At 42.8% G+C, this 24,829-nt stretch overlaps 1 protein-coding gene across 1 annotated transcript in view; it reads left to right on the top strand.

Annotated features, from left to right (window-relative positions):
• The window catches only part of TMCC3 (transmembrane and coiled-coil domain family 3), a 46,492-nt gene extending 27,832 nt beyond the window's left edge, over positions 1-18,660 (top strand). Inside the window, exons 2-4 of the mRNA XM_008586838.1 lie at positions 10,375-11,291; positions 13,392-13,527; positions 18,353-18,660. Coding sequence (XP_008585060.1) covers positions 10,375-11,291; positions 13,392-13,527; positions 18,353-18,655 — 1,356 coding nt within the window. The 3' untranslated portion in view covers positions 18,656-18,660. The remainder of the gene's footprint in view (positions 1-10,374; positions 11,292-13,391; positions 13,528-18,352) is intronic.
• The last annotated feature ends 6,169 nt before the right edge of the window (positions 18,661-24,829 follow it).

Raw genomic sequence — 24,829 nt, 5'->3', positions numbered from 1 at the left:
AGGAACAAGACATGATATGATCTATCTTTTAAAAAGATAATTTTATTTGGCCCAAGGAAATATGAGTTTTTATATTGATGGCCTCATTTGAAGGCCCAGCACAACTTCAAAGTTAAGGCTGTTTTTCCATCCCCAGAATGTTCTTTGTTTTTAAAAGGCTAGTCAAGTGAAACAGTGGGAGTGGAGAAGAAACAAATCTGTAACTGGTTGTGATCAGTTAGTTGTAAAAACCACTGTGCTTGAACCAACCTGAAATATTGATGGAGTGTACTTTCATGGACATTAATTTTTTTTTCTTTAAATGTAATGCTATATATTATATTGATACAACTAAAGGACGCTTTTTATTTTTAATTGTCATTTGGTGATGAGATTGCTGGCTTATATTAGAAAAAACAAAACTGCTCAAAAATAGCTTCAGTATTACAAAAGGGAAAGAAAGGAATATGGATTAATTTTTCTTTTCCTCCTCCCTCAAAACTACTTATGTTATTTCTAAGCCCTGTCTGATAGCTATTAGTGTTCTGATGTGTTTATAACAACATTCTATACTACAAATCATCCAGTACATGTTTTTCCCCCAGTATTTGTTATAGTACCCAAAATAAATTAAACCCTGACCTACAGAGAATAAATTATGAGTGTAAGGAAAATTGAAATATAAATGGTCAGGATCCCTCAGATGTTCAGAATCTTGCTGAGCATGACCTAGCCTGTTTAATGTAAATATGTGCACATGTGCTCAGGTGTTCCTTCGTTATTGTTTGATGTAATTGCGCCTGTGTGCCCAGGTGTTCCTTGGTTATTGTTTAGTGTAATTGCGCATGTGCGTGCAGGTGTTTTTTGGTTATCTGACTCGCAAAGTATAAAGGACACATGGCCCTGATCCCCACTGCCCTCAGGATGCCCTGGGAGACCACTGGGGTGGCTAGGGCTGCTTCTAGCTACCTGAGTTTGCATCTGAATAAAGCCTATTAATTTTTACTCATGGCTACAGGATCTTTTTCCTATTACCTAGCTCATGGACCTGTGTATGAGGGGTTTGTGACCCAGTCTGCACAACGGGTTTGAAGGGTCTCTGAGTCCTACCCCGACAATGAGGCTTAGATTTGCTTTGAGGTTGCATTTTGGAGCTCGAGTACCAAATGCTGTCTCCTGGTTCTCAGTCTTATATAGCAACTTTTTGAAGGATATGAGCTAGATTGTGACCCTAGTGTGGCTTTCTCTGGGTGCCCTGGAATAAGGATAGGAGAAATAGCTGTGCCAGTGTATGAACTGGGTAGGTTTCGCCATGCTTCCCCTATTACATGTTCATTTCCAAGCGTGATGATGTGGCTACCATCTATAGATTAAAGTACTCCTACCTCTTTCCACTAGGAGCCAGATTATAGGGCGCAGGGAAAATAGAGTAGCAATAATAATCAAAAGTCAAAAGGAGGAGAAAACAAATAGGCTAGTCACCGGATAACAGTTACTCTAAGTTTGGTTCTGAATTTCCTAGCATCCAGGGCAAAAAGGGAAACATGATTATTGTTAATCTGATAGACATAGCCCTGTTATAATCACTTTACTTAGTTATCCACGAAGCTGTACTTTAGGAGACAAATTACTTTCCGTTTTGCGTAGGGCAGCTATAATGAATAGAGCATGGATTAAAATGAAATGTTACTTGGTTCATATTTAAGTTGCTGCTTTTAAAAACAGGGAATGGGGGGACTGGCTGGTTAGCTCAGTTGGTTAGAGTGTGGTGTTGCTAATACTGAGGTCAAGGTTTTGGATGTGGAACCAGCCAGCCACCACCACCAACAACAAAAAGAACATAACAGGCATTGAACCAGGTGAGATCTCTAAGGATTGTTCCAGCTGTAACTTTTTTGGCAGGTCAGTGCACCTACCCTTGAGTTTCCTTGGGAGTGCACCTTTTTAACTCCTACCAGGTGACCTGTGTTGTTAGTCACTGTGGCGTGTGTTTAAGAGGGCACTAAGAACCCTCAGAGCTCATTCAGACTGAAGATGTCTAAAGACTCTGCAGGAAAGGCTAGATTTGTAGCTGTCACTTAGAAACTTAGGTGAAGCATATGTCTCTCCCAAGAGTGCCTACCCTTCGTCTGCTGGGGCTACAGGAAAAGGAAAAGACTGGGTCCCTGATCCTGGGCAGTAGGCAGACCTTCCTCCCCCAGGCTGCCTCTCAGGCTGGGACTGCCAGGGCTGGCCTCTTTTCTCTTCTCGCTGGCTGAGGACCTTGGAGACTCATTATTCGTGGTCTTTTTAAGCTGCCTCCATCCTCCACCCTCTCAATTCCCCGGGGGTGTTTCTCTCAAGATAGGAGGTAGTATTCCCAATTCCACTTCCTTGCTGACCAGAAACCAATGGGAATAAGCAAGCATGGGTGGGAAAGTTTCCAGAACCCCTCAGAAGGCCTTAAGTGTAGTGCCCAGAGGCTGTCACTCACCCCTATTCCCTCCCCGTCTGAGTTAGGAACTGAAAGCCTCAGTGGACAGATGATTGTTCTGTTCTTAGTCCTAAAATTGGGGCTTCCTTCTGCCTCCTCTCCAGAACTCATCCTCTCCCCACAAGAAGGAACTGTAAGTCTTCCTTCAAGAAGGTTCTTAGTGTCCGGGCCTGGAAAGGCGAGGGGCAGGTATTAGGTGATCACCCCCTTTCCCAAACTTGCCTGTTGTCGAGGTACCTGAGGTCCCCCGAGACCCTTCCTCATCGCAGAAGTCGCCCCTGTGGCTGCTGCCGCCTCACGTTCCTTGACAGCTTCCTCCCGGGGGACCGGGGGACCGGCTGTCCTCACCTGCAGGTGGTGCTCAGTGTCAGGTGGGGCAGTTTCCATGACCGTAGCCTCCCCTTCTGCCCTTCAAGGGACAGTCTTTTTAAATCTGGAACTTTTTCCTCTTTAATTCTCATGTAGATTTAGTACGTGGGAAATCCTTACCAGGTCAGACGAATTTTGTAAGAGATTAGTTTGTATTAAATTGAAAGTGTGAATTATAAGCTATTTTGAAGAAATATGTATTTTCTAGTGCATGTAACTCGAAGATTACCACTGTTGCCTAGTAGAGACTTAATGAGAAGATAATTATTTCTAATTACAGTATCAAGGGTTTATAAGTTCTTGAGGATGCTTGAAGAATTTGTTTGTGAGAACCTTAAACACTGCCTAATCTCCTTTACACGATTAATTTGCAGTGTCTGTGGAGAAAGGATTGGGCTGTCAAAAGTACGTGTGCTCCAGTCCCTGCCCCAAATGATCCTTAATTCCAGAGTGATGAGTTTACCTGCAGTCAGGAAGTAGAACTTTTGGTGCCACACGATTTCTTTTGTCAGTGATGCTGAGACAGGAAGAAGGACGGAAGTGGGTGAATAAAGCCTTTATGGTAAAACCATTGACTCAGTTCTGTGCTGTATACACAGTGCACTTACTTACAGGTCAGAGTGTACTGTTGCCAGACTTGGACCATGAAAGGAAATGTTCCTTGTCTAAACAAGTTAGAACAAACATTTTTACTAAGACACTTCAACTAAAATGTCCTTTTGGATACCATCTTAAAAATCTTAAGAGGACGATCCTTAAGATTTTTTCTTGCCAGCATGTGGTGGGGAAAATGTGCCTTTCTTCTTCCAGAGAAAGTAGGTATTGAATATTCTGTATAGGTGTCCTCATGAAGTTATTAATAGGTCTCTCTTAATGGATGACGAGGAGGCTTTATCAAGCCTTCAGAGTTATTTTTCCAGGATAGGTTAGCTCCATTAGCAAGAACATCCAAGTGTTTGATGCGAGGGTCCAGTGGTTTGGTTAGCTTCCACGGGTTTCATGTTCACTGACTGGCTAGACATTTTGCAGGTGCATGTCAAGTGACCACAGGTAGCAAGAGGGAAGGTGGTTTATAGTAGTGTCATATAAATCACTAGTAGAAAAGTGATATAAAGCTTCTGTTTTTCTGGGCAGTGCCTCATTCTCTCAGCTGTATAACCCAGCATAGGGAAGGGGGCATTCCCTTCCCTCCAGGCAAATCCAGGCCATATCTGCTGGGTGTCTTTTCCCATGTGTCCAGATATCAGCCCCTCCCTTGTTAGGCCCTTAGACACGGCATACTTCTCCATAGGTCCTTTATCTTTTCTTATTTTTACCTTTGGCTTCTATCTCCTCCTCTTTCTTCTCAGTTATTGTAAATGCTTGGGTATTGTTCCAGTAAAAGCAATAAGCTTTTTTATCCTAATAAAATGATTTGACCTAAATCACTGTTTATGGATTAAAATATGGATCAAGAAGAATGGATTTTACAGACTGCATCAAACCTGAGATTGGTGTGGCTTCAGGAAGCAACACCACGGCTATGGATAAAAAGTTACAGAGGTAATGATTGCAGGTTCAACCTGAGGGAGAATTTTCTGACAGAGTAGTTTAAATCAAACCCAAAGTGTCCACACAAGTCTGATGACCATGTTAGGGGTGGATTCTCACACAGCCAGTGACTGAGCTTGTATGGATCTTGCAAAGTATTGCATATTTCATAAACCTAAGTTGAGCCCCAGCTAAGCTATTTATTATCCATGGATCTCAAGAAACATATATGTTCTTTACAAGCCTCAGTTTCCTCATAAAAGAGGATTCATGTGGAGAATACATGAATGCATAAAAAAAATTTTTCAGCACAGTGCCTGACTTATAATCAAAGGACTCAGTTTGTTATGGAGGCAGGCACTGGAGACAGAGGACCTGGACTTCAGTCTTGGCTCTGCCTTTTGCTGGCTGTGTGCACCCCCTGCAATTTACTTCTCTGTGCCTAGTTTTCTCATTTGTAAAATAGCAATAATAATAGAACCTACCACAGAGAGTTTTTAATAATTGAAAAAGACACTACACATGACACTAACATGACATTTTTCCTCCTGGGTGTGTAGTAGGATTATACTTCCTGTGCCCTGGAAGATAGGTAGGGCTAGTGTCATGAATGGAGGAAATCACAGGTGTATGCCGGGAGAAGTCTTGAGAAGCCAGTGGATGATTCACCCACAGCATTCCAGATGGCAGAGACTCCAGCATAGCCTCGGTCCTTCAGCTGACTCCAGCAGACTTGTTACTGTGAGCAAGAAATAAACCTTTCTTTTTAAGCCACTGAGATTTTGACATTTTTACCCCGGCAAAACCTCAGCATTCTGACTGGCAAACGATAGGCACAGCCTTGACTCTAGACTTGAAGTAAAGTTCAGCTAACATGAGTAATAGGAAAAAATAAATATCAGTGTTATTGACTTGGAGACCTAGGGCGCAAAGTTGTGTAAAAGCCTTTAGATACTGAATATGCAGCTCCTTGGAGGCTGGTGTGGAAATGTGCACTCACATGTACTCTTGAAATACCTGTTGCCTTAGAAATGACAGCCCATTTGAAGGACCTGACCCTTTCTTTATATAAGTGTGTCTGAGCTCAAGTATCCTTTCTTTAAACACAGGCTCATTATAGCTAGCCTTGGGACTAAGCAAACCATTGTCATATGTCCCATCGTTCTAATCTCTCTGTGCCTTGCATATTCTGGTCATTCTGAACTCTCCAGAGCCTCAGAGGACTCCTGCCTTGGTCCATGTCCTTCTGGGGTCCACAGGAGCCCCTGTTCTCCTTTTCACTTCTGTTGCATGGGGACGTGGAGTGGGGGGTGCCTCTGCATTGGCTATCCATCCCTTCTTGTTCATTTCCCTCTGGAGCTTTAGGGGGTGTGTAGAAGTGTGATAGGAGACAGCCCTCCTTTGAAGCCTGAACGATGTGTTCTGAGTAGTGATGGTAATGACTGAGCTGTGAGCTAAGAAAGGTGAGCTAACTTGGGGTGTTGTGCTGGAGACTTGGTTCATTGCAGTAATGACTCAGGGTCAGTTTTTGACGTCTGTCCAGGGCTTAGGCTTTTCCTCAGCTTTTGTTCCAGAACATCGAGGTGACAGCGGAAATGTCTCTGCTGCTGGAAGGAAAACATGATTAGAGATGGCGTTTCACTAGGGTACTTGCGTTCTGCCTTTCATCTAAGGTAATAACAGCCAAGTAATTCTGGGAGAACTGAAAGAGGCTAGCAGTTATTTTTAAAAACAGCCTCTTTTCTGCCAAAACAGTCATTCATTTTATTTTTTTAAAATTGGAAGATACAAAAACATGATAAAAAGAATGACCTCTCATAACCCCACAGTACAAAGCTAATCATTGTTAACACTTTGGAGCTTGCTTTCCTTTCAGTTTTTGTATACGTTTCATATAAAACTGAATTTAGGTACATTTTTAAGTGAAGTTGGGAATGATAGGAGTAGCAAACGCTTGTTGAAACCATTCTGTGTGCCAGGAAGCCTTTAGCACTTCACATGCATTATCTCATTTATTTCTCACAATGACTCTTTGAAGAATTATCTCCATTTTCACAAGAGGAGACTGGGGCATAGAGAAGCTAAGTCATTTTCCAAGGTCACATGGCTCATAAGAGTGGTGCTAAGGTGGAAACCAAAGCAGTCTGTCTCCAGAGTCCACAGTCTTGGCTGTTACGTGGTACTGTCTCACAGCAAAGATCGCTTGGATTACATTTCCTGGAATTGTGCAGTATTAGTTCTGGATTATCTCATTCTGTTTCTTTGTTCTATAGATTAAGAAATGGAAGCCCACAGATGTGACTCGATTTACCCAAGAACACGTAGATAGTAATTGTCAGTTCCAAAACTGGGACACACATCTCCTGACCCATATAGTCCACGTGCATGTTGACTCCAGGTAGTCCATGAACCTTGCCTCCTCTCCATGTCCTAAGCCTGAAGCCAAGCTGCACTGTATAGAGCGCTGTACAGAGTCATTGCCAAGTCCAGATTAAACGAACGATGGAGGACTCACACAGCTTTCTTCCTAGCACGTACATGTAATTTCAGTTTGTGTTCAGGGAATTTATGGGCATCTAACAGTAATGTGTCTAGCTGGCTCTCACTTATCTGTGCAGTACTTGGGCTATAAAAGGCCAAAAAGTACAGCTCAGCAATAGTTCCAACTTTACCATCATCAAACATTTTTAATTGGGATTTGCTGACAAGCAGTAAGATTGGTTGATCTGGGCTCTAAATGCTGTTGCTTCCTCCAACCTGGACTCTTAAGGACAGGCCAACCATTGTTATAACTTTAAAGTGAGCCAAAAGTCCCTCAGCCATGTGCGTAAACATTCATGTGCATACGAGGTTGGCCTGCACCAGCATCTCTAAGGAAGAAAGGCTCGTTGCATTGACTACAGAGTTGGGTGACCAGCTCTGGTGCAGGAGAGAATTAAAGAGCAGGCGGTAACTTACTGCTGAGTTTGGTAAGGTAAAGTAGGAAATTTTCAGACGTTGTAGTGGACTTCTCAGTACAGAATGTCAAGCATTTTTTTTTTTTTTTAATAATCTGATCTTATCTGTGAGGTCCAGGAGGGCAAGAACAAGTTCTTATGAAACTCACAATGTTGAATAAAAAAATGACAAGAAGAGTATGTGTATGCAACAGGCAAAACTAATGTACGCTGTTTGAAGCAGGATCATAGTTACCCCTGGAGATGGGGTGATGTAGTTGATTGATGTAGTTGATTGAAAGTGGGTCGGGGGTGGGGGGGCTTCTGTTTCTTAAACTGGGTGCTGCTTATACAATGTGTTCAGTTTGGAAATAGTCACTGAGTTTTATACTTATGAAATGTGCTCTTTTCTGAGTGTCAGTTATACTTCAATTAAAGTTTTAAAGTTCTTATTTGTGTTTATGTATCTTGTTACGCCTTAATACTCAGAAGAATCTGTTTAGTTGAATGAGTTTGAAATGGTGCAGAATTTATCGTCTAGGTATTGGGAAAACATCTCTGTAGAATTGTCAGGGCTGTAGGCACAGAACTTCCAAGTTCATTTTTTGATTCTGTTAAAATGTATCTTAAATGAGTTTAGTGCCTTGGAATAAAGAATGATGTCACTTTAGTTCAGCGAGCATTTATTGACAGCCTCCTGTGAATAAAGGAAGTGCTAGTGTCACCAGCTGGGTACAGCTATGACATCATGTGTTCCCTGAAGGAGCTTGCAGTCTGTGGGGGTTAAAGTCCTGGGATGAGTGACAAAAGGAGGCGTGAAGTAGTGCCACAAGATGAGCACACAGAGCAGCAGGGAGGGTCACAGTAAGGAGAGGCAGTGTTCCAAAGGGGACTAGGAAAAACTTCATGGAAGAAGAGGCATTTAAAACAGATTCTAAAGAATATAGAGGATTTCGATAAACAGAAGTGGATGCTTGGCAGGCACTGCCGGTATCATCCGTATGAGAAAATCCATAGAAAATTCACATACATTCTGGGAACTTTGGGTTGTATAAATGGTATCCTTCAGGTGCAAGGTGAGGCCCAAAAAGTAAGCTTAGGCCTTACAGTGCTTGGGTTGTATTATTTCATTTAGGAGGCATTAGGGAGCCAAAGAAAGTTTCTAAGGAGGAGCCTGATCAGATTTGATATCTCCAGTAAAATCAGATTTTCAGCCTCGGTGGTTATATAGTTACCATTAATTACCGTGTCTTCCCCAAATAAACGTTTTCTAAGTTTAGTGCTCTCTTTGTTCCTATAATTTGAATGCATTCCTGTTTGGGTCCACTAATTAGCCACACACATGGTTGCCTTGAGCTTCCTGTGGTCATATCTCTAGGACTTGAAGATCGTTGTATACCTTCTTTATTCCCTACACCCATCCTTCTCTCCAGACCAGGTGAAGTCACAGTTCCATTATCCTTTCTTCATACATCCTGTTTTCTAGTCTTACAGTGATTTTGGCATTTCTTTTCTTCCAGCCTTTCCTATGTGATACTCTTCTGCCAGATGAAGCAACTAGTGACTCACATTCATGACAAAATTGTTTATGGGAGGAGAGGGGCCAAGAAATAATGTTAACAAACTTCTGTTAAGTTGTGAAGGAGGCCTGACCCACTGACCTAGCGTCATGTCTCACTGGGCCATGGGGCTCCCTGCTTTGGGATAAGCACAGGGTAGGATTTATCGTGTGGTGAGGTGTTCAGACTCATTGTTGGAAATGGTCCATACTTGAGTCTGGGTTACTCAGACAGTGTGAGGTCCACTGAGTGAATTCCTTACTAATTTTTTGCTATCGACCTAGTAGTCCCTACAAAAAAAAAAAGTGTGATGAATATTGTCTTGCATCTCATTCGATTTCTTTTGAGACTCTATATCAAGGCATTATGCCAATCAAATGGTTGTTAACTTGACAAATAAGATGCTTCAGTGTCGATCTTATGAATCATTGTTTGGAGATTGTGTTCAAACTACCATTTTTTGTCCTCTGAGGACATTAACAGTAGAGTATCCTGACATGGAAAGAGGATTTGGGTTAGGGTGACTTGGATTTAAATCCTGGCTCTTTAACCCTCAGTTTTTACGTGTTTGTGTGTTTAAGCCATTCTTTGCTCAGCGTGGTAATGAGGATCAAACGAGAACACACAGGAAACATCCACAGAACCCAGAACACAGTCTCATTTGCCTTTCCGTTGCAGAGCACAGACTTGCTGTCCCCCTTGCTGGGTGCTCAGTGCTACTGTGCAGTTATGTGCTCTACATGGCTCTTGAATACGAAAGCTATTTCATGTGGTCTTAGGATTATTGGTTTTCTTTTTCTTTTTTTAAATTCACTGTGGTTGTGGTTTGAGGTTGTTTCCATGTCTGAATACTATTATTGCATTGTCCAATTATTAATCTTAGACCATATTATTCTGTCACATCTTTTTAATGATTCCATTAAGAAAATAGTTTTCTTGTGTTGATGGATGCATCTGCTGGTACCTTTGTTTGTTTTTTGTTTATTGACTGCTGGCTGTTAGGGTTACCAAGGTTAAGGGTTCAGCACCATGCTCTAACCAAGTGAGCTAACCAGCCAGCCCTCTGGCACTTTTCTTTCTTTCTCTCTATCTTTCCTTTTTCCGTTCTCCTTCTTTTAAATGAGTGAGTTCTGATTTGGATGCATTACCCTTAAATGTGAAGTTTATGGTAAATGGGGCATGGCAGGCGCTCCACGCGCCTGGGCACTTTGGGAAACCAGGACTGACTGGTGACCTTATCCATTCTGCACTTTCTACCCAGGCAGCCAATAGTTACCATCTTATCAGACAGAATATTGGATACCCTGGAAGATCTGAATCTCAGAGCTAGTTAGCGTACCTGAATGCAGGAAGGAGTTGGGCTGTCCTGTATTCAACCTGAGAGGATAGTAGGGAGTATTTATCCTGTGAAACTTGCAGTTTGGAAGTCAAGGACTTATAGTATGTTTGTTGTGTGTGCACAAATGGTGGCAGAGTAATTGTCTCTTTGACTTCAGGGTTTACGGCGCTTCTTTCCTGTCTCTTTCAGGTAGAACGTCATGACATGAATACCTTAAGCCTGCCCCTGAACATACGCCGAGGAGGGTCCGACACCAACCTCAACTTTGACGTACCAGATGGCATCCTGGACTTCCACAAGGTCAAACTCAGTGCAGACAGCCTGAAACAAAAAATCCTAAAGGTAACAGAGCAGATAAAAATCGAGCAAACATCCCGTGATGGGAATGTTGCCGAGTATCTGAAACTAGTCAGTAGCGCGGACAAGCAGCAGGCTGGACGAATCAAACAAGTCTTTGAGAAGAAGAATCAGAAATCAGCTCACTCTATTGCTCAGCTGCAGAAGAAATTAGAGCAGTATCATAGAAAGCTCAGAGAGATTGAACAGAATGGAGCCTCCAGAAGCTCAAAGGACATTTCCAAAGACAACCTGAAGGACATACAGCACTCTCTGAAAGATGCCCACATGAAGTCTCGGACTGCTCCCCACAGCATGGAGAGCAGTAAATCAGGCATGCCAGGGGTATCCCTCACTCCACCCGTGTTTGTTTTCAATAAGTCCAGAGAGTTTGCCAACTTGATCCGGAATAAGTTTGGCAGTGCTGATAACATTGCTCACTTAAAAAATTCCTTAGAGGAGTTTAGGCCTGAGCCGAGCACCAGGGCCTATGGTGGCAGTGCCACCATCGTGAACAAGCCCAAGTATGGCAGCGACGACGAGTGTTCGAGTGGCACGTCAGGCTCGGCTGACAGTAACGGGAACCAGTCCTTTGGGGCTGGTGGAGCCAGCACACTGAACAGCCAGAGGAAGCTCACCATGATCCTGGAGGAACTGAGGGAGATCAAGGACACCCAAGCACAGCTGGCCGAGGACATCGAGGCAGTGAAAGTGCAGTTTAAGAGAGAGTATGGTTTTATTTCTCAGACCCTGCAAGAGGAGAGATACAGGTATTTCATAGTATTCTATTACAATCCTTTAAGAAGCATGAGTTACTAACTACAGAGAGACTGTCTACTTGAAGGTCATATGCTCGTGGTGTGTTGTTAGCTATTTCAGATATGGATCAGAACCACTGAGGGATCAGTAGTTCTTTCAGTCCTTCATGATTGTAAGTTTTATAATTTGTGGCCCAGAGCTGACAATTTAGAGAAAGACATTATACATATGAGTCTCTAAAAATGTCACTATACGGGCTGTGACTCATGTGCAAATTGAGATCCTGATTCAGTAGACTTCTGTTATAGTCTTCTTACACTCATTCAGAGATCTATATTTGGTTTCCCTCCGTAACAGCTTTCAAGTAAAAAATTAATTCATTGTCCAGCAAGATAGATTTTATTCAGCTTGTCATTCTTGAAGTCTTTATAGACTATATTTTTATATATACTGTATTTTATATCATAAAGAACTTTCAAAAGTAATCTTAAGATTAAAGTATAAATTCAAATCTTGTAGGTTATATTAGCTAATTTTAAAAGTAGATGTTTTGTAAGCTGGTTTTGTGTGCTTATAGCTTATTAATAAAAAAGTGTATATGTCCAAACATGAGGTGATTTTTTTCCCCTACTTTGCCAATAAAAAGATCCCCTTGAAGTTTTTTAGTCAAAATGAATATGTTAGGGCTGGCTGATTAGTTCAGTTGGTTAGAGCTGCTGATGCCAAGGTCCAGGGTTCAATCCCTTTATCGGCCAGCTTCCAAAAAATAGAGCTGACGGGAATATGTTAATGTCTAAGCATATAGTTAAAATAGTGAAATACCTATTACATACTGTAATATTTAAAATTTTAATTTAGCTTAGGTACTGTTTTATAGTTGGTGCATGATTTTATGTATGTATTAATTTAGAAATGTGGCTTTTTCAACTCCTACTTTGTGAAATAATTTTTTTAAACTTTCCATATGCGTCTTTGACTTTGGTATCTTTGTCACATAAGAACTATTTTTTGAGTCGCAGCTTTTCCAGAAAATATTGACTTTAATTCCATCCAAATAGTTTGGATACAGCACTTTTTGGATGTACATTTTATCTCAAGTTACAAATACCCATTCACGTAAATTTAGGAGTTTTGTTTTCATTTGTCCTGTGGCTATGTTTGTGATCCCCATGATAAAACCACTCTCAAATATCACTTGAGACCATTAGGAGGCTTATTTACAGCAACAGCAACATTTGACACCTATGAAGTCATGCCTGAGAATAATCATTAAATCTTTATCAAGTTTTTTTGCCTTTTTTAAAAAATTATTCTATCGGGTGACCTATATAAGCATCTAAAATTGACATTGCTCAATCATTCCAAGCTAATGCATTTTCCCCAGAGTGCATCCTGTTTCAAAATAGACAATTTAAGATTTCACATGTAAGACAAATCCTCTTCTCTGAGGGAGGTGGGGCATGGGAATGGGAATCTTTGTACTTTTGTTACTTTAGGTTTGGCCACCCGATAAGCTATCTATAATTTGTAATAAGCTTAGATTTTTATTGGCACTTAAATTCCAAGAGCTGAAAACGTGTTTGGTACAGGTGTGTGCACTGGGTATTAGTGGAATGGCTCAGAGTAGAAGTTGATACTAAAAGCATGGTTCTTTCCTTATGGGTGCTCTAGCCATGAACCCCTAGGTGGTAGGGGCAGAAGAGGGAGAAGCCAGTGGGTCCTGGCCTTGAGCAGGATCCTGGAGTGCCCTGTCTCCTGACTGGCCCTGGCAAATGTGTTAGCGTATGAGGTCTGACCTGCTGTCACCACAGCCAGTTAAGTTGCTAGTCTGATGTGGGTGAAGAAGCCAGATTTGGTTTGCATGAAACCTCAGCAGTGAGGACAGAGATTTAAGACTGCAGAGACCAGTCCTTTCCAGAGCTGAATTTATTGTTATCCAAAAGCATGCTCCCCACAGCTAGACTTATTCATTTGGAAGAAGAGTCTGCCAAGGGATGAAAACAAGCCAAAGGGTGCTGGCGGCAGTAAGATAAAAGGGACATCATTCTAGAATGTGCTGTTGGCAGACCTCTGAAATGTCACACTCAGAATCATCTCTTGTCTTTGTAAAGGTACGAGCGACTGGAAGACCAGCTGCATGACCTGTCAGACCTGCATCAGCACGAGACGGCCAACCTGAAACAGGAGCTGGCCAGCATCGAGGAGAAGGTGGCCTACCAGGCCTCTGAGCGCTCGCGGGACATCCAGGTGCCTTTCCTCCCATGGTTGGACACTCATGTGGGCTCTTGCCAGGCTTTCATCCATTTAACAAACTAAGTGCCTTACCCCTAAGCTCTAAAGGATTTCTGGCACATGGGGCAAAATGTTTTCGCTGCACAAACATTTCTTCTCCACCTTGTTAAACCACCCCAGCTCATGTTATAGATATTATGAAATGAGGACACTATATTTTCTGCCTGAATCAGTTAATAAGTATTTCTTATCTACCTGAAGCCCATCACCACCACAGTTTTTAAAAACTTAAAAATATGAGGCAAACCCTGCCTTCAAGAAGCTTACTGCCGAGGTGGGGAGCAGCTCAACTGCCAAACAACTCAAGGCAGCATGTACAAGAGCCAAATTCCATGGCACAGACTCTACGAGCCACAGAAATTCAGACATGTGGTACCCAGCAAGCTGTGGCTGGTGGCACAGGCAGTCGTGTAGTGGGAAAACATTGGATTTTGGTCCCAGGTCTGTCAGGTACCAGGGATATGGCCCCAAGCAGGCCTCGAGCCTATTTGCTCATCTGTAAAATAACAGCTTTCATGTTTGTAAGAATTTCATGCCCTTCACTTGTCTCTTTTTGCCATTTACTCCTCAACAGCCCTTCGAGGTAGTTTCTGTTATTATCCCCACTTTTCAGATACGGAGACCAAGGCACAGGGAGGTAAAGTGAGATGAATGAGGTCTCGGAAATTGTCCTTGAGGAATGAATGTGAATGAATGTCCTGCAGAAGGAGGGACTGGAAGGAGTGGATAGGACCTGGGTGGGTAGGTGGGTGGGTGGGTGGGTGGAAGGAAAGGTTAATTGGATCAGTATAAACAAAGGCGTGTTCCAGTATTTCCTAATGTGATACTAGCACTGCCATGAAACAACCCTACGCTTCTTGATCGTCTTTTTAAAGAAAGTACTAGTCAAGTAATGCTCAGCTTCATTTTTATGGATTTTCTTTGTAGACAGTGGTTATTTTCTCCAGCTCTATGAAGGCTGTGAAGCCCCACTTTACAAGGGAGAAAATTGAGCCTTCCACAGGGTGTGAGCTGGAGTTTTAGTGCCCACACTTGGATCCACTCCATGTTCATTAGCCTGTGCTAATCTAGATGTCTCCTTGTACAGTTCTGTGAACCAAAAGCATCAGAGCTGGTGAGGAACGTTGCCAATCTCCAGAGATACCTAGGGATTTCTGGGTTAGGAGAGTTTGCTTCACCACTGACTGGTTTGAAAAACTCGAACCCATTTAAATGTTAAATGTTGCCTGGTGAACAGTACAGTTGGTTTATTAGGTCTATTTTAGAACATGTCTTGAATGTCACTGGGGTGTGTCTGAATGTATGGTTTCCTTAATGTAGGTGATAATTTGGGTTACTACTGTTCTTCCCTTTTTTAAGAAACATATTTTAGGAGTGAAGAGGTCAGATAAAGGGAGGGACTCCACAAAGGGAACTTAGAAATTCAGAGGAACTGATTTCAACATTTTCTGGTTTCATCTCTTGCTCAGAAGTGCAAAGAGGACTTCTGCACAAATGACGGGAGTTTCTTTCTTGTCATGATAGTTAGAATCCTGGCTCTACTACTCTCTCTCTGTGTGACCCTGGATGCATTAGCTCTTTGTGCCTCAGTTTCCTCATCTATAAAATGGAACTATTAATGAGCTCTACCTCAGAAGGTTGTCAAGAGGATTAAATGGGATAATACATGTAAAGTACTAAAATCATTGCCTGACGCATAAACAGTAAAATTTTAAAAAACATCAAAAAATAAATGCCATTCTTTCTCTTATAGTGGTGAGTAGCCATATTTCTTGGCTTCTAGCAACTGGGCCTGCTAAGTTTCATTTTTGTTTCTTTGGTTCTTAGGAGCAGGGTTGTAACAATGACTGGGCTGGTACAGATGAGGGTGGCTGTTTCTTGTAGGGATACAAGGGTTTATTGTTGTTTTAAGCAATTGAGGAGTTTTTTTAAACCCTGAATTCCCAATTTGAAGTGTTTATTGATAATCCCTTCCTCTGTCCTCATCCCCAATAAATTGTATGCTGGACCCAAGGAAATACTAAAAATTGTAGGGCTGAATATCTCTTGATGCTGTGACTAAAATTCTGTGCAGTTCACTGCTTTATTTTCTAGGATTTTTATTTTGGTTTAAAAAAATTGATAGCAGTTCTAGGGCAATTCTAATGATCAGTTCATTTGTACATGTAATTTATCTACCCAATCAAAATTAATGAATTTGCATAAAATATTGATCTTTTGTCTTGCCATGCCTAAAATAGAAGAAATCTTGGGCCCCTACAAGTGGTTGAAAAGAAGGCATGATTTCTGGGTGTATGCCTGTTATTGTAGAAAGCCAGCACTTTTAGAGTATGAAGATCTGAAGAAGTTTTATCCTTTTTCTTGGTAGCCTAGGATAATGAAAGTTACTATAGTAACAGAACCCTGTTCTTTGGCCTGTAGAGTATATTCAGCAGCAGAAAAACAAATCAATGTTGGAGCCATTATGCTTGCTTAAAACCTGAAAAGATGACTGTATTGAAATTGAGCAAACACATATTGGCAAATGACAGGAGGCTACTGACCTAAAAGGGGCACATTGTGCTGCCTTTAGTTATGTCCTTTTCTCCTAAGAGGCTCAGCGGGTTTTCTCTTGAGCTTCACATCCTCTTACTGGCATCCAGCTGTCTCTTTAATATTCGGCCATTGCATAGTGCCTGCGGCATGCCTGGCACTGATTCTGTGCTGGAGAGGACAGCAACAGCAGGATGGGCCTGGTCCCTGCTTCATGCAGCTTCTGTCTCAGTTGGGCAGGAGAACTGGAGGGAGACTTGACCTAATCTAATGAGTCAGGGAAGGTGTATTAGTCATTTTCTGCCACTTGCAACAGAATACCTGAAACTGGGTAATGTATAAAGAAAAGAGTTCTTATAATTTTGGAGGCTGGGAAGTCCAAGGTCCAGGGAACACATCTGGTGAGGGCCTTCTTCTGGATGGGAACTCTCTACAGGGTGCCATGGCAACACAGGAGATCGCACGGCAAGGATGGCAAGGGCTCTTTCATGTGCTCTCACTATAAAGCCATCAGTCTACACCCATGATAACCCATTAAACCATTAACCCATTACTCCATGAATAGACAAGTACATTCATGAGGGCATAGTGGTCATGGTCCAATCACCTCCGAAAGGCCCCACATTTCAAATACCATAATCATAATCAGATTTCTTACACTCTTAACACTGTTACAATGGGGTCAAGTTTCTGACACATGAACTTTTGGGCACATTTTACCCATAGCAGAAGGCTTCCCTCATGATGTGACAGTCGAGGTGAGAACTTACATATGAATAGGAGATCCACAAGTTAGGAAGGGAGGAAGTGGGGGGAGGCACACATTTCAGGCGGAGTACAGTGCACGTGCAAAGGCCCTGAGGTGAGCACATGCTCCTTTTCAGAACATAGAAAAGCCAGTTTGGCCAGAGAACCATAAGGGGGACAGGGGACTGGCATTAAGTGAGGGAAGAGAAGGTGGCAGAGCCACACAAAAGATTTGAAAGGCTAATGAAAAGGGGTGACATCAGATATGCATGTTCAAAAGACCACTTGGGCTGCTTTGTGGGAAATGGATTCATGGGACTGGGAAACAAGAGGGTGTGGGGAAATTTGGGTAAGGTTACTGCAAGCAAGAGATCCTGGTGACAGACTGGCATGGTGGCTGTGGGAGGAAAGAGAAATGAACCAATTGAGACAGATACTGGATGTTGCATGGGCAGGGCTGGGTGATGGATTGGATGAGAGGGCTGTCAAGGCATACCTCTCGGGCATCTGGCATAAGGGCTGGGTGGACCAGGGTATTGTTTGCTGAGCAAAGGAGCACTGGAGGGGAAACAGGATTGAATGCAGGCGCAGGGTAGGAGTGATGCATTAATCTACATTTGGACATGTTGCATTTGAGGTGCTTTTAAGAAGCTCTGATGGAGATGTCAAGGAGGCATGTAGGTATATGAGTCAATCTCAGCAGAGACAGCTGGGCTAGAGATACACTCAGAGTTGTCTGTGTCTTAGTAACAAAAGCCTTGGAATGAACGAGATCTGAGGAGATGCCCCGGATAGTGTCCTGAGCAGGACAAAAGAACAGGTGAAAGCAGAGTTGCCCTGCAATCAGTCTTATCCCCTCCGTCCTCCCCTCCCTTCTCTCTCTGTCCTCCACTAGTCTGTAGATGGATACACACACACTTCGAGCAGCTGAAATGAGGTCTAGCAATTGGAGATAGCAGATACCATGGCTGAAGGTAGAGCAGTCATCTGTTACTGAATGAAACTCCACCCGTTCTCTGGTTTGCCCCTGATGGCACCAAAAGGTGCCAATATTTGTGTCACTTTATTTCAAATGTAGGTGTAGTCAGAAACTTAACCATGGTTCCTCATTTCTGGTATTTTATGGTTGTATACACACGCTCATTCTACCCACAAATAACAGGATAAAGTGAGCCTTGGGACTGTTGTTTTACGTCTTGGTCTGTCATCACTGTCAGTTTGGGTATTTGAAGCTGCCTGTGCGGTAGGTGTTCTGGGGTGGGGGCGTTTGCGCACATCTGAGCGTGCACTCACGCTGCCCACGCTCGCAACAGCGTTTGATGCTTGCTCTCTCTCTTGCCCACAGGAAGCCCTGGAATCCTGCCAGACACGCATTGGTATTTGAAGCTGCCTGTGCGGTAGGTGTTCTGGGGTGGGGGCGTTTGCGCACATCTGAGCATGCACTCACACGCTGCCCACGCTCGCAACAGCGTTTGATGCTTGCTCTCTCTCTTGCCCACAGGAAGCCCTGGAATCCTGCCAGACACGCATTTCTAAGCTGGAGCTCCACCAGCAGGAGCAGCAAGCTCTGCAGACAGACACCGTGAATGCCAAAGTTCTCCTGGGGAAGTGCATAAATGTGATCCTGGCCTTCATGACCGTTATCCTCGTGTGCGTGTCCACCGTCGCAAAGTTCGTCTCGCCCATGATGAAGAGCCGCTTCCACATTCTTGGCACCTTCTTTGCAGTGACTCTTCTTGCAATCTTTTGTAAAAACTGGGACCATATTCTGTGTGCCATAGAAAGGATAATAATACCAAGATGAAGCCACTGGTTCCTGCCTTCAAGTTCTTTCAAGTTTTTATTTTAAAGAAAACTCCGTGCATACTACCAAATTCTGAAAGGAACAGTTGTACCAACAAGATTACAAGGACTGGGGCTGAGGGGTGTAAATAACTACGATTCTCTTCATCGGTAGCAGTTGCCAGCTCAGTCCCCCTACTTGGCTAACATGAATCTGTTTCAGAGCTTTCCCATGTTGCTCACTGCCTTAACCAGACCAGATTTCCTGTTCACCTGACCAGCCCAGCATGGTAAACCCTTCTGTTTATTGAGCACTTGGCGTAATTAGTGACCCAGAAGAAAAAGGAGTCTCTCTCTGTCTCAAATCTCTGTTAGAACTGAGCGTCACTATTGCTAGGGTTGTGTTTTCCCCAAGTGCTGTAAGCAGCAGGGGTATGATATGGTCCGGAGAAGTGGAGGAACGCAGGCACTGGCAGCGTTGAACACTGGTGGCCTGTGGAAGGACAGGAAATCCCGGTGTAGTCCGTCCTGCCTGTCCACAGATGACCATGGTCTCATTATGTACTTAGTGTCCGTAGCGGTCCATTGCATGTGATCCCATAACATGGAAATCCTATAACGTACCTGTTTATCCACAAAAAGTCTACTTAGGGGTTTTGTTGCACTTTAAATGGTAAAACACAAAGATTTTCATGAAGGGGGCTCTCTCTCTTGTACCTGGGAAACCACACACCTGATTTCATCTTAGCTGGCTGGCAGATGCCCTGTCTTCACGCCACGCAGACACACTTCCAAATCCCGCATCAGACCGTGGCTTTCACATTAACGTGAGGTCCTCTGAGCACTCCTCCAGAGGCTTGTGCTGTGGCCCATCTTCATTGTGACACCCCTGTGAGGTGTGGCTCACCTCGTTCACAGGTCTGTGAGGACTGCAGCGCTTACTTGGGAAACGCAAACATGTCATGCTCCTGTTGCAGGGCTTCCCCTGAAGAGGATGGCAGCCGTAGTTTATACAGCTGAAGTGTGCTGAGGTGACAGCACTGGCAGTATGAGGGAACTATGACATTGGGTCTGATTGGATGGTGGCTAGATTATTAGAGCAGTTCACCTGGATGAAGACTGAGCAGGTCCTCTCGGGGATGTGACAGGCCGACAGGAATGAAATAAATTAAGTCCACTGTTTGAGCCAAGGTTGCCATCTGTCTCTTAGGATCTTACTGAAAATAAGTTCTAAGGTAACAGGATGGCCACCGTTCCACTGAGGTGAAAGCATTCGAAAGTTAACGTGCAGTTGGTTAGAGCGTGGTGCTGATAACACCAAGGTCCTGGGTTCGATCCCTGTACCGGTCAGCTGCCAAAAAAAAGAAAAAGTTAATGTGCCTGTTGTGGAGGTGCCACTCACTGTCTTCAGCCTAGATGATATTTTCCTTTAAATCTGTTTCTCTGTGTGTAACAGAAAAGAAGACAGATTTTAATGTAAACTGCTATTGAGCCCCTCCTGCCACCATGACTGCCATTTGCTAAAGGTGTAAAGACGCATGTTAGTGTACGTTTTCTTCCAGAAGACATCAAACTCCTGTATTTACATTAGTGCAGTATTTTGCAAACAGCTGTTTTTAGTGAAATCTCCACCCCCCCAAAAAAATGTGACAGCGTGTGCCACGGCTTGAGAAAAAGGAGTAATTGAGCATTTAGTACCAATGTGGATGAGTGAGACTCATACAACTCACGCTCGCTTTCTTTTTTTAAGTGTAAAATTCAGTGGTTTTAGTAAATTCACAAACGTGTTCAATCCATCACCACTGTCTAATTCCAGACTCAGGCTTTTGAAAACAATAAACAACACTTCATGAAATCTTTGGTTTTAAAGTATATTGGGTTTAGGAAAGAGGGAGTTACTAGTCCCACCCCCATCTCATGGCTGTGTCCCCTTTCATTGTCAGACTCCCCTGTGGTCTCCCAAGTTGATGTGTATACACTGATCCATCAAATCCAAAAAAATAAAAAGAGGTGCAGGTCCAGGGCCAAGAGGGGGAAGGAATGGCCTGCTTCCTTTTGCTTTTACCTTTTAATGGCCGTGAGCACTCCTCCAGAGGCTTGTGCTGTGGCCCATCTTCATTGTGACACCCCTGTGAGGTGTAGCTCGCCTCATTCACAGGTCTGTGAGGACTGCAGCGCTTACTTGGGAAACACAAACATGTCATGCTCCTGTTGCAGGGCTTCCCCTGAAGAGGATGGCAGCTGTAGTTTATACAGCTGAAGTGTGCTGAGGTGACAGCACTGGCAGTATGAGGGAACTATGACATTTGGTCTGATTGGATGGTGGCTAGATTATTAGTGGGAGCAGCTCACCTGGATGAAGACTGAGCAGGTCCTCTCGGGGATGTGACAGGCCGACAGGAATGAAATAAATTAAGTCCACTGTTTGAGCCAAGGTTGCCATCTGTCTCTTAGGATCTTACTGAAAATAAGTTCTAAGGTAACAGGATGGCCACCGTTCCACTGAGGTGAAAGCATTCGAAAGTTAACGTGCAGTTGGTTAGAGCGTGGTGCTGATAATACCAAGGTCCTGGGTTCGGTCCCTGTACCGGTCAGCTGCCAAAAAAAAAGAAAGAAAAAGTTAATGTGCCTGTTGTGGAGGTGCCACTCACTGTCTTCAGCCTAGATGATATTTTCCTTTAAATCTGTTTCTCTGTGTGTAACAGAAAAGAAGACAGATTTTGGGCTGGCCCAGTGGCGCACTGCTACAGTGCGCCGTTTGGGAGCGTGGTGGCGCTCCCGCCAAGGGTTCGGATCCCACATACAGACCGGTTCCCGCTCACTGGCTGAGCGAGGTGTGGGAGCAACACCGAGGGTTGCGATCCCGTTGCCGGTCCCGGTCCGGTATGGGCGCGACACTGAGGGTTGCGATCCGTTGCCGGACACAAAAGAGACAAAAAGGAAAAAAAAAAAAAAGAAAAGACAGATTTTAATGTAAACTGCTATTGAGCCCCTCCTGCCACCATGACTGCCATTTGCTAAAGGTATAAAGACGCATGTTAGTGTACGTCTTCTTCCAGAAGACATCAAACTCCTGAATTTACATTAAGTGCAATATTTTGCAAACAGCTGTTTTTAGTGAAATCTCCCCCCCCCAAAAAAAAATGTGACAGCATGTGCCACGGCTTGAGAAAAAGGAGTAATTGAGCATTTAGTACCAATGTGGATGAGTGAGACTCATACAACTCACGCTCGCTTTCTTTTTTTAAGTGTACAATTCAGTGGTTTTAGTAAATTCACAAACGTGTTCAATCCATCACCACTGTCTAATTCCAGACTCAGGCTTTTGAAAACAATAAACAACATTTCATGAAATCTTTGGTTTTAAAGTATATTGGGTTTAGGAAAGAGGGAGTTACTAGTCCCACCCCCATCTCATGGCCGTGTCCCCTTTCATTGTCAGACTCCCCTGTGGTCTCCCAAGTAGATGTGTATACACTGATCCATCAAATCCAAAAAAAAAAAGGGGGTGCAGGTCCAGGGCCAAGAGGGGGAAGGAATGGCCTGCTTCCTTTTGCTTTTACCTTTTAATGGCCAGCGTCCCCCATTTGCCTGTGGACATCAGGCTCCATATGGGCTGGGAGCTGGGTGTAACTTACGCTTTTGAATCAAGGAATCAAGGTGGGTCCAGGGCGGGCTCCTCTTCAGATCTGCGAATCTTTCCAAGGGGCACTTCGGACGTGCCGGGGGCTGGGGTGGGTGAGAATGAGAGATTTCTAGCCCTTGAGGGTGAGTGGCCCGAGAGGATCCAAGGAGACTTGGACCTCATTCTCATGCCACCACACACCACTCCGTCACTCGGCCTAGACCTTTGCTTTGATTGACACTTCTCCAATATATGATGAGTGTGTCTTTTTCCCAGTGACCAAAGTAGAGAGGAAGTGGAAGGCAGCACACTCTGCCCCTGCCAGTCTGGAGCTTTGAACAGAAGCTGCTAGAAACAGGCTCCATTCTGAAATACCGTAAGGTCTAAATCATCCTACCTGATGGTGAATTCCTTTTAACGAATTCATGTTTTCACTGACTCTTCTTAAATGTCATATAACCTTGTTTTTACTTGGATATATGCAACCTAAACAGCGTATATATTTTGGAGTCTTGTTGAAAGTTCATGAAGTTTTTACTTTTTAAGATGATGATATACTCCAAGGAGACTTCTCTTTTTAAGGAATAAACCCTCCCGCTGCTTGTTCTCTGTAATGTGTAGGGAGATTCAATGAAATTTTATAAATATACAATTAAAGATAGTGATATATCTATGACATATTTTGGAATTGGATATTTAATTTACATTTAAATCCACTAATCCTTTTTCTGTACCCTTCATTTGTTGTAAATTTTTTGTGCCTACCTAAAGATAAAACCAGTTGTTGGATGGGAAGCTCCTGGTTACTCAGTGAATGTTACTGAGTGATTTAAGATGCTGGACATTGGATTCTAGCTCTGGAGTTTTTGGTGACATTATTTTCATGATTTCGAGGTTAATGGTAATTTGTTGAGGACAAAAAAAAAACTTAAAAATACTCTCGTCAGCTTTGCATTGGTTATTTCATCTTATATTTTGAGTATGATTAAGCCAGAACAAAATCTCCCCTGCGCAAACTATTCAAACCCACAACGAAGTCTTATATTTTGAGTATGATTAAGCCAGAACAAAATCTCCCCTGCGCAAACTATTCAAACCCAACCACTGAAAGCACTCCATTGCTAACTTAGACAGTGAGAACAGGATTAGTCTTAAGTTTCCAGCATGTAAGATTACTGTTTTTGCCTATATGATCCCTATGATAGACGGAAATTTTCTGAAACTCCTCTTTTCATGTCAGCCAATGATGCTAATATCCTTTTCTGTCAATTAGCTTTCATGTGATTTCAGCCCTCTCCTGCTTCTCACTCTTGTTTTCATTTAAATATTGCCCACTATGTACGTTTATTGCCCTGCCATTTCTCTAGCACATCTGGTTTAATTATGGCTTCAATAATAGTGAGGGAACTAGCTTCCCTCAGGCAACTAATTACTTTTGTCCTTTTTGGTTGGATTTTAAATACCAAATCATTTTGCATTGAATGAAAACATTTTTGTATTGAATCCAAATATCGTTTTATTGGTTTGAAAAAAACGTTTCAATATATTAATATGAACATGTATGATTAAACAACCTATTTTGCATGTTTCTATAGTTTTGAGGAGTGGGCTGTGAGGGTAGAAAGGGCATTTAAAATTCAGGGCTTATCTGCAGAGGTGTTTCCAGAAGTGTAACACATGCAGTAAGGAAGGAGTTGGTCTGAAAAGATAAATCACTGAAAAGAATGAGATTGGCCAAATTCATCAAAAGGAGATAAACAAAAAAAGTACGGTTAACAGAAGCTTGGAAACCCGTAAGATATAAAGCAAACTAACCTATAATTTTCTGAAGTCAATATAATTCTCTGTTTATAGAAGCTGGAAAGTAATGTACCTTGATTGTTTTAGGGAAGATTTATGTGTTGCAATTTTAATTTATTTAAAGCATGTCTGCTGTGTTTGTCCGACAAGAAATGCTTCAACAAATCGTGCTCTGTGTTTAAGATACATTTAGGCAGTAGTTAGCAGCTCTGAAAGTAGAAACTGGAAATGTTTATTGTGTGGACCTTTGCAGAATTTCCCTTTTGTGGGATACTACATACCTTCATGTCAACCTAAAGTTGTAAATTCTCTGTAGATCTTCACCTCATCATGGTGTCATCAATGAATTCAGAGCAGGTGCATTATTTTTTTTTAAATAAACACTTGATGTTAGCTTTGGTGTTAAATAATTTGATTTCTTACATTTTCACATTTGTCAGATACTTTTTTTTTTTTTGCAACTGGTCAGTGAGATTTTCTTTTTTAAAGGAGTTTTAGGTTCACATTAAAATTGAGCAGAAGTTCCAGAGATTTTTCATATATCCCCTGCCCCCACATGCTCACAGCATCCCCCATTACCAACATTCCCCACTGGAGATGTACACGTGCTACAGTTGATGGACCTACAGTGACACGTTATCACCCAAAGTCCATAATTTACCTCTGGGCTCACTCTAGGTGTTGTACATTCTGTGGCTTTGGACAAATGTATAATGACAAGTATCCACCATTACAGCATCACACCAGAATAGTTTCACTGCTCTAAGGGTC

The sequence above is a fragment of the Galeopterus variegatus genome, unplaced genomic scaffold (genome assembly GCF_000696425.1).
Source record: "Galeopterus variegatus unplaced genomic scaffold, G_variegatus-3.0.2 Scaffold4150, whole genome shotgun sequence".
Classification (NCBI taxonomy): Eukaryota; Metazoa; Chordata; class Mammalia; order Dermoptera; family Cynocephalidae; genus Galeopterus; species Galeopterus variegatus.
The sequence above is the reverse complement of the archived record's forward strand: the minus strand, read 5'-3'. Positions and strand labels throughout refer to the sequence as shown.